Below are 8,657 nucleotides of genomic sequence, written 5' to 3'. Positions count from 1 at the left end.
AGTAGACCAGGTGAGGATTTTATTTGATGGAAATTTCTAGACAGTTCTTGTCATGACACAATAATGTATCATTGAGCAATGCAGGATGTCATCTACAAATGAACCTTTAAGGGGTGTGACAGATTGGCAGAGCATGAATTTTGAAATTTGACCTTGCAGGGACATCAAAGTTAACATTACCTTCTAACCAGTTTTTTTTTCTTTTACTTTTGTATTCTTTCCTATTCCTAAGGAAAATGTAGGGTAATTGGGAACTAGGTCTTACCATTCCTTTAAGAAGCAAATGGCTAGTTCCCTCTAGTCTGAGAGGAAAAGGCCCATTTGATTTTTCACCTCAGTACTTTTGTCCATCTGTTTCAATGGATTTTTATTTATGAGTCTTCATGTTTCATAAAATTGCCCTGGAACATTATGTAACCAGATACTGAGGTAAAGAAAAGTCAGATGCGAAGGTTCTCAAATGTTGAATTTGTCTAGAGTTGAGGGAAACCCAGGACCCCTTTTGCTAAGTTAGCTTTCTCCTTTGCTGAGTCGAAGCAGTTAGAATATTTAAATGTTGGCCTGCTGTGACTCACTGCCCGCCCAGCAGCTTTATAGACACTTAAGTCCACAGTATGCCTTTCAGGTAATTAAGCACTGGGACTATGCATAGAAGTTTATGCTTTTTTTCATTGCTTCTGGGGACATTTTGCCATCACCCCTTCATATTTACTTTGTCAAAACAGCACAGTAAAAATAGGGGATTTGGGAACTATTAGGCTCTACTCAAGCCTAGTGATGTAGTTCAAACTGGCATTTTTGCCATCTATCTTAGGCGGGTCTAGTCCATTCCAATTGCCAGGAGTATGCTCAGCAAACACTTCCCCATTGTGTTCAGCAGCAACAAGGCCATTGATGATGATGATGTAGAAGTTTATTAGAACATGAAGAGAGGAATATCCTACAAGTAATTTTGAAGGATAGGCTACTTGGAAGCAAATGCCTCATAGGCAGAAATTCATGGAGTAGCATGCATTAATTATATGTTGGCGACCAGAAGGTTAAGCATTTGAACTCAAACTTCCTATTAGACTCTCCCAAGCATGCGGGCCACCCACCAGTTGCAAGGCATGATGACACGACAGATGACTCGACCTCCTTGGTAGCAGTAGGGGTAGGGGTAGTAGCCTAGTAAAGGTTCACAGACACGGCGGCAGTAGCGGTTGCCTCGACGACAGTAAATACAACAGTAACCTCTCTCATCCAACATGGGGTCAAATTCGATTCCATTTTCAGTCTGAAAGAAGAAGGAGAAGACAGTGTTGGATGGAGAACTCTTTGAGAGGAGGGCCCGTCAAGCAAGGGCGGACTTTGTGACTCTGAGTTGGGGGTTGAGAAGTTAAATGTCTTAGCCAAATCATGGAGATGTAGCTATGTCAACAGCTGGCCCCAAGCTCAGAAATCCATCTGCCTCTGCCTTCCAAGTGCTGGCATTAAAGGCGTGTGCCACCACCACCCAGCAACAAGATTGGTTTTGAACACACTCCCTAGAGAGTCTGAGTTTCTTAAGTGTTTGATAAACCCATGATAATTTTTCTAAGTGCTTTGAGAGGTAGTAAGTTTTATGGGAGTTCTTTTGTTTCTGCACTGAACATGAGTGCAGAGGGCAGCACTCACATAGTCATTTACAGGAAGGTCTTCCTCGCTTGCTTGTCTGGCGTGGCGGGTCTTCTCCACCTTCACTTGCGGGACCACCCATTGCTCATTCTGCTCAATCCCTTTTTTGTCACTGGTAGGAAAGTGAAGATCTTCACCATCCTCCTCGAAGTCCTGTAATTCTGAAACTAAGATAACAAACACAACATTGGGATGCCATCACTTTGCAAGCACTTCGGAGAGGAGGGGTTTAGGAAAACAAAAGTGGAGGAGAGCTGTTTCTGTCTGCCTATTGGCTGGAATAACTTAGGCCCACATGTGCTGCATTTCCTAGTTGTTTAAGTGGATAGGTCAGAGACTATTTGGCTTCTCACCAACCTCAGTGCTCGTTTGACATCAAACACTTACTCCTTTTCTTAGAAACAGAGTAATAAGAGGGAGACTTCTGTCTCCCTCAATGGTTTTTAGCTGCAAGTGATCAAAAATATTTCTTGATTGTCTAATTTGATTTGATGTTAGCAGCTCTCCCATAATTTCTCTTTTGTTTCTCAATGTTTTAAGTTTATGGGTTTTTTTTTTCTTTCATATATGGATGCTTTGCCAGCATGTATGTCTGTGCACCACACACATATTATGTCCACAGAGGACAGAACAGGGTATCAAATAACATAGAACTGGAGTTGAAAATTGTTGTGAATCACTATGTGGGTACTGGGAAGCAAACCTGGGTCCTCTTTGCAGAGGACAAGTGTGTTTAATCACTGAGAAATCTCTCCAGCACTGTCCCCACCCCTGTGTGGGTCTCATTTATTTTCAACTTAGGTCTGTGGAAGACTTGCTGAATGTATATGCTTCCACATATTTTTTCACTCCTTTTCTGGTTATCTTACACAACTGTGGTCAAACTGTCAAAACTAATAAGGAGGCATTGTTTCATTGGCATTAATTAAGTTACAGACTAGTCATCAATATTTCTCCATCCTTGCTCTTTGTTTTGCAGCATCCAAGTCCAGGATACCAGAGTACATTTGTCACCTTTAAAATCAAACAACATAAAACTCACAATCAAACAAACAACTCCAAATAATACCACTGGAAGCCTGCATTGTTGGGACTGTCCTGTCTTGAGTAATATAGAATTCATCTTTGCGCAGAATAAGGGAGGCCAAAGTCTGTGACACCAAGACAGAATAACATGTCTAGGGACCTTTATCTTCTCAAATTGAAGGTTGTACTTTTCTGCTCTGGACCTCTAACCTTCAATCCCACTTATAGTGATTCTTTACACACACACACACACACACACACACACACACATGATTGTCCTATATTCTGGGGTGGAATGTCATTTGACATGAGCATTTTTGAGGCAGTGGTGCACAGTTTGGTCTCTTCTCTCTCCAGTTCTTGGGTTGGGCCCACTGTGGTTTTGAGGAATAGTCTGCTATCCCTGCTGCAATGAATATAGATGTACAAAGAAAGATAGATTAGCTTTTTGCTATCACTGGTTACATTATGGTGGTGTTACCTTTCCTGAGATATTTTAAAAGCCTGTCAGCATTAATTTATCTGATTTATAACTTGGCTGTGAAAACTTCCCTCTTCACCACAGTCAGCATATACAGTTTCTTCCAAGAAGGTATAAACTGATCATTTGTTTTTATAGAAATGTGGTCTCTCAATGCTGGAAACATTAACCTGTTAGAATCTCTCTCTCTCTCTCTCTCTCTCTCTCTCTCTCTCTCTCTCTCTCTCTCTAGCTTAGATTGGCCTCAAACTCAAAATCTTCCTGCCTCAGATTCCTGGGTACTGGTACTAGGAATACAGATGTGTATCGCCATGACTAGCATGTTACCATCACTGGAAGGAACAGATGGGGATAGGAGACCATACCTGCTATTAGAGTGGGATTGATCCAGTACATGGTCACATTAGCGCAAACCTCCAGAATTTTAGAATTTTTCAGGAAGTCTCTGTTTTCAATAGGCTTTTCTGCTGGAACCCAAATCACTGACTGCTCAAAGAATGTTGTGGTAATTTCTTCATTCTTAAAGAAGAAAGTAGGTTAGGGTTGGGATTGTAGAAGAATTCATGCAGCCAGTTAGATGATATATCAAAAAAAAAAAAACAAAAAAACAAAAAAACAAAAAAACCAGTCTATTTTGAGCCTGAGTTGCAAGGCTGGGCCTAGCTGCTCATGAGCTTTCTCCATGCCATGCTGACAGTAGGTGCACATAGAAGAGCTAACGACAGAGCCTTTACTTCTGAGTCTGGCTGCAAGGCTACTCACTAAAAAAGGGGATTGCCTGCCATCATTTCCCTTGAAAGGCTTTTCATGGTGTTCTGGGCACTCCCTGGGCCACACAAGTTTAATTTGAGCTTGTACACTGAGTGATTTATATGGCTTCCCTTTAAATGGGTGAGTGCCTGCCATGTTTTACTAGTGTGGCTAAGATTAAACACAAGATTTTACCTCAAGATGGAAAAAAATGAGACAAAACAAAACAAAAAACCCTCATAATCTAAGCTAGTGAGATCCATTAAATAGCCAATTAACCTATCATTTTGGATTTCCAAGAAATTTGTCTTTTCATATTTTAAAGTCTTCTGCTTACAGAAAGTGAACTCATTAATCCCATTCATTCTAAATGCTTAATGTTTATCTCACAGAGGGCTCCTCTGGTTTACAGAGCTTTGCAGAATTTTGTTAAAAGTACCTTCTCTTCCCTTTCTTCTGCTGGAAGTAGTTGCCTCGAATACCCAGTTCTTACTAACGCGGTTTCATGGCTTTACACCTGCTCTTAATAAGGCCTCTTCTCCCTTCTTTTTGTTTCTTCCTGGCTTTTTGAGGTTTCAGAGTGTTTATTTATTCACCAAAATATGTCTTTGTGCAATTTTTCTCTGAACCATTCACAACTTTCAAGTCCTGGCTCTTTCCCCCTTGAGTCTGTACACCTTGGAACACACCGAAAGGGATTGCAGAAAATGAGCTTGATGTGCTCCCTAGTTTTGTTAGCAAACTCGGGGCTATTTAGGTAACTGACTCTGCATGTTTTCCAGGTGCATGCCGTGGACACTGTTCCAAAAGAAGTCCAGGCTTTTGTAATTTTCCAACCACAAATTTGTCGCACTAAAAGAGACCTGCTGTGTGACATTCTGTTTTCTTGGAGATGAGATGATTTTACTATCATGAGGTGAATATGTGGATTATTGAAAAATCTCACCAAATTAACTGAAGAAAAAAATTAGGGCCCAGAGAAGATATGGTCTTTGTTTCTACATCACTCCAGAAAATCCTATTATATCGCTTTAGCCTCTCATTGCCGCCTGTTTGTACAGAGCCTTCACAGGACCAAGGGACTCTCCTCCCATTGATGTCAGATAAGGCAACCTCTGCTACAGATGCAGCCAGAGTCATGGGTCCCTCCATGTGTACTCTTTGGTTGGTGGTTTTAGTCCCTGGGAGTTCTGGGAGGCAGGGGCTCTGGTTGGTTGATATTGTTGTTCCTTCTATGATGCTGCAAACCCCTTCAGCTCCTTTGGTCCTTCCCCTAACTCCTTCATTGGGGACCCTGTGCTCAGTCCGATGGTTGGCTGGTCAAGCTCTGGTAGAGCCTGTCTGGACAAAACCAAATTAAACTAACCCAAAACAACCTCAAGGATGGTGAGGATTGATGTAATTTTTTGTAAAGATTTATTTATTATTATATGTAAGCACACTGTAGTTGTCTTCAGAGACACCAGAAGAGAGTGTTGCACCTCATTACGGATGGTTGCGAACCACCATGTAGTTGCTGGGATTTGAACTCAGGACCTCTGGAAGAGCAGTCAGTGCTCTTAACTGCGGAGCCATTTTAACAGGCAGGTGATGACCCATCTCACATGGCTTCCTGGGATTATTCATTCACCTAATTGCAGCAGGGGCCTAGTCATCCCAGTTTATTAGTGGATCCAGAGAATTCATCTTAGGTTGACATTTTTTGCCTTTGCGTTTGCTTCTTCTGAGGAGAGCTGTGGATCGTTAAACCAGCAGCTCAGCATAGAGTGGTAATGGGAACGAACAGAAACCTTTAAAGTGGGTCAATGTTGGAGCATGAAGGAAGTGGTATGAACCCTCTTGTAGCCTTGAGACCAATTTCCAGTCTTAAACACAATTTATTTTTATTACTTAATTTTAGAATTATTTTAGGTATATGTGTGCATGTATATCTGCTTTACCAGAAGAAGGTATTGGATCTTCTGTAACTAGAGTTACAGATGGTTGTGAGCCATCATATGGGTGTTGAGAATTGAAAATGTGGGTCCTCTGGAATAGTCAGTATTCTTAATCTATAAGCTAGATAGACCTCCAGCCCCTATTTTTATTATATTCTTAGTTTTGAGTATGCATGTGTATACCCAAAGTTATTGGGATATATGTGTGCATAAGAATGAAGTTGTCTCTGGAGGCCAGATGTGTTGGATCCCCCTGGAACTGGAATTATAGACAGCTGTGAGCTGACTGATGTGAATACTGGGAATTGAACTAAGGATCCCTGAGCCACATCTCCATCCCTGGACTAATTTTCTTCAAGTCTTTATCATACTCATGATTAATTTCATTCCTCTGATCAATTCCTCTCACCAGAAGTTATTGGTTCAGGAATAAAAAAAATATAGTTTTTTTTTTGTATTTTTGATTTTTTATAGGTATTCAGGTATAAAAGTATAGTGTTATACCCTAAACCACAAACTTCATTTTCTTAAAAGTCCTCAGTTAAAGAAACCCAATTTGCTACTCACTTGCTGTGCATTTTCAGCAAGTTACTCTCTGGTCCTAAATCACAGATCCTATATCTGAAAATGAGAATAATAATAATTCCTATTTACAAGACTGTTTGAGGATTTAATGAGAAGTGAGCACTTAGTCCAGTGGCCAGCCAGTAAGTGAGTGATGCCTGTTAGTGTGACCATTGTTCTCACGTACCTCATCTATTTCTTCCTCTGGTTCAGAAAATTCAGGAATCACTTTGATTTGAGTTTTAATAAAGCATTTTTGAAGACCTACAAAGTAGATGCCAGTGTATCCCTATAAAACAAAACAATAATATGATTAATTGCCTGTGATTGTTTCAATTAATGAGTTCCATGACCTATCAGAGCCCCAGACTAGCAAATGTTGAGTTCAAAGAGAAAGCTTTGTCGTAAATGAAATGAAGGTTAAAGGCTATTTCTTTTTTCAACGCAATTCAATTATTACAGTATTTTAAGTGAAAAGCTTCAGGGGAAAAACAGTCAACTCACGTTTTTAAAGTCATGGACTTCCAATGTTTCATCAGTGCCATTTCCACTTCTGAATATTTCTGTTCTGGTTATGGGATCGATTTCCATATAAATCTTCTTCTTCTCACCATTGCTGTAGAAAGTGTGCTCCATGTCATAGGTCTGGGGAGCAGAGGAAGGAAAGACTGTCTGGGTGCCCCTTCAGAAAATGCTTTACCTAGGGAAATACCAGGGCCACCTTCTCTTTCTAGAACCTTTATACTGAGGGGTCATCTCAGCAGCTTGCCATTGAACAGTCTCTAAAACTTACGATTAAAGTGGGATGCTTTTCGGTGTTTAGGGAATCCGTTCAGAGTCAGGGTTTCGTATTTCTTTTAAGTGGACTAAATCCTTTTATTGAAAAGATTTTTTTATACGATATATTTTTTTATTTACATTTCTAATGATTTCCCCTTTTCTGGCCCCCCACTCCCCGAAAGTCCCATAAGCCCCCTTCCCTCCCCCTGTTCTCCCACCCATCCCTTCCCACTTCCCTGTTCTGGTTTTGCCCTATACTGCTTCACTGAGTCTTTCCAGAACCAGGGGCCACTCCTCCGTTCTTCTTGTACCTCATTTGATGTGTGGGTTATGTCTTGGGTATTCAAAGTTTCCAGGCTAATATCCACTTATTAGTGAGTGCATACCATGATTGATCTTTTGAGACTGGGTTACCTCACTTAGTATGATGTTCTCCAGCTCCATCCATTTGTCTAAGAATTTCATGAATTCATTGTTTCTAATGGCTGAATTGTGTATATATACCACATTTTTTTTTGCATCCATTCCTCCGTTGAGGGACACCTGAGTTCTTTCCAGCTTCTGGCTATTATAAATAGGGCTGCTATGAACATAGTAGAGCACATATCCTTATTACATGCTGGGGAATCCTCTGGGTATATGCCCAGGAGTGGTATAGCAGGGTCCTCCGGAAGTGACATGCCCTGTTTTCTGAGGAACCGCCAGACTGATTTCCAGAGTGGTTGTACCAATTTGCAACTCTACCAGCAGTGGAGGAGTTGCAACAACTTTAAGCCAAGTAGCTGAGCCAATTATGAAGCATTCCATGTTTTTCTCAGCAACCTTGGCTACATAGCAAATGATATTCTGCCTCAAGCCTGGGCTACTTCCTGGAGCTGCTGCTTCCTTTCTAAGTGTTCTGTGATTACTCTCCCCATCCCTTCTGTGAAATCCACACATCCTAGAAATTAGATTGGTGGTTAGGTATTACTCTCTATTCCTGTATCTATCTGGATTTTAGCAGTGCCTCAATAGTATTGCGTTTGCCCTTTTTAGAACCTGAAGATGATATTGGCCAATATTAAGTCACAGTTTCATCCTGCACTGATTTATTTCTCTTTGTTGTTAAAAATCTAGCAATCATCTGCCTTCCCTTAATCTTCTATTTTATAGGATAACCGTTCCCACTCAGGTTACTGCTGGGCTATGTTTTAAAAACTTGATTCTATTGTTTTCAATGTCGGTCGATTCCTCTGGATAGATAGCCTTTGGTGACAGGGTGAGGTACCATAAATTAACAGAATCTTTCAAGGAGAGTGCTTCTGAAAGGTTGTTTATCAAGACTTTCTTGAGTGGCTGAAATAAATCCCCAAACTTCCTTCTGTTCTCTAAAAGAGACAATTCTTTCACTAAGAGGTCCAGTCCCATGATGTATTGTATTTCAGGATTGAACATGCAACTTATAACTTGGGACATTTTTGGGG

General features: G+C 40.7%; 1 protein-coding gene across 1 annotated transcript in view; it reads right to left on the bottom strand.

Annotated features, from left to right (window-relative positions):
* Positions 1–1,066: 1,066 nt before the first annotated feature.
* The window catches only part of Tnmd (tenomodulin), a 15,527-nt gene continuing 7,936 nt past the window's right edge, over positions 1,067–8,657 (bottom strand). Inside the window, exons 3-7 of the mRNA XM_052171656.1 lie at positions 6,919–7,059; positions 6,602–6,703; positions 3,529–3,682; positions 1,657–1,823; positions 1,067–1,276 (exon numbers count right to left, since the gene is read on the bottom strand). Coding sequence (XP_052027616.1) covers positions 1,067–1,276; positions 1,657–1,823; positions 3,529–3,682; positions 6,602–6,703; positions 6,919–7,059 — 774 coding nt within the window. The remainder of the gene's footprint in view (positions 1,277–1,656; positions 1,824–3,528; positions 3,683–6,601; positions 6,704–6,918; positions 7,060–8,657) is intronic.

This window comes from Apodemus sylvaticus, chromosome X (genome assembly GCF_947179515.1).
Source record: "Apodemus sylvaticus chromosome X, mApoSyl1.1, whole genome shotgun sequence".
Classification (NCBI taxonomy): Eukaryota; Metazoa; Chordata; class Mammalia; order Rodentia; family Muridae; genus Apodemus; species Apodemus sylvaticus.
Note: the sequence above shows the minus strand (reverse complement) of the source record. Positions and strands in the feature narration are given on the sequence as shown.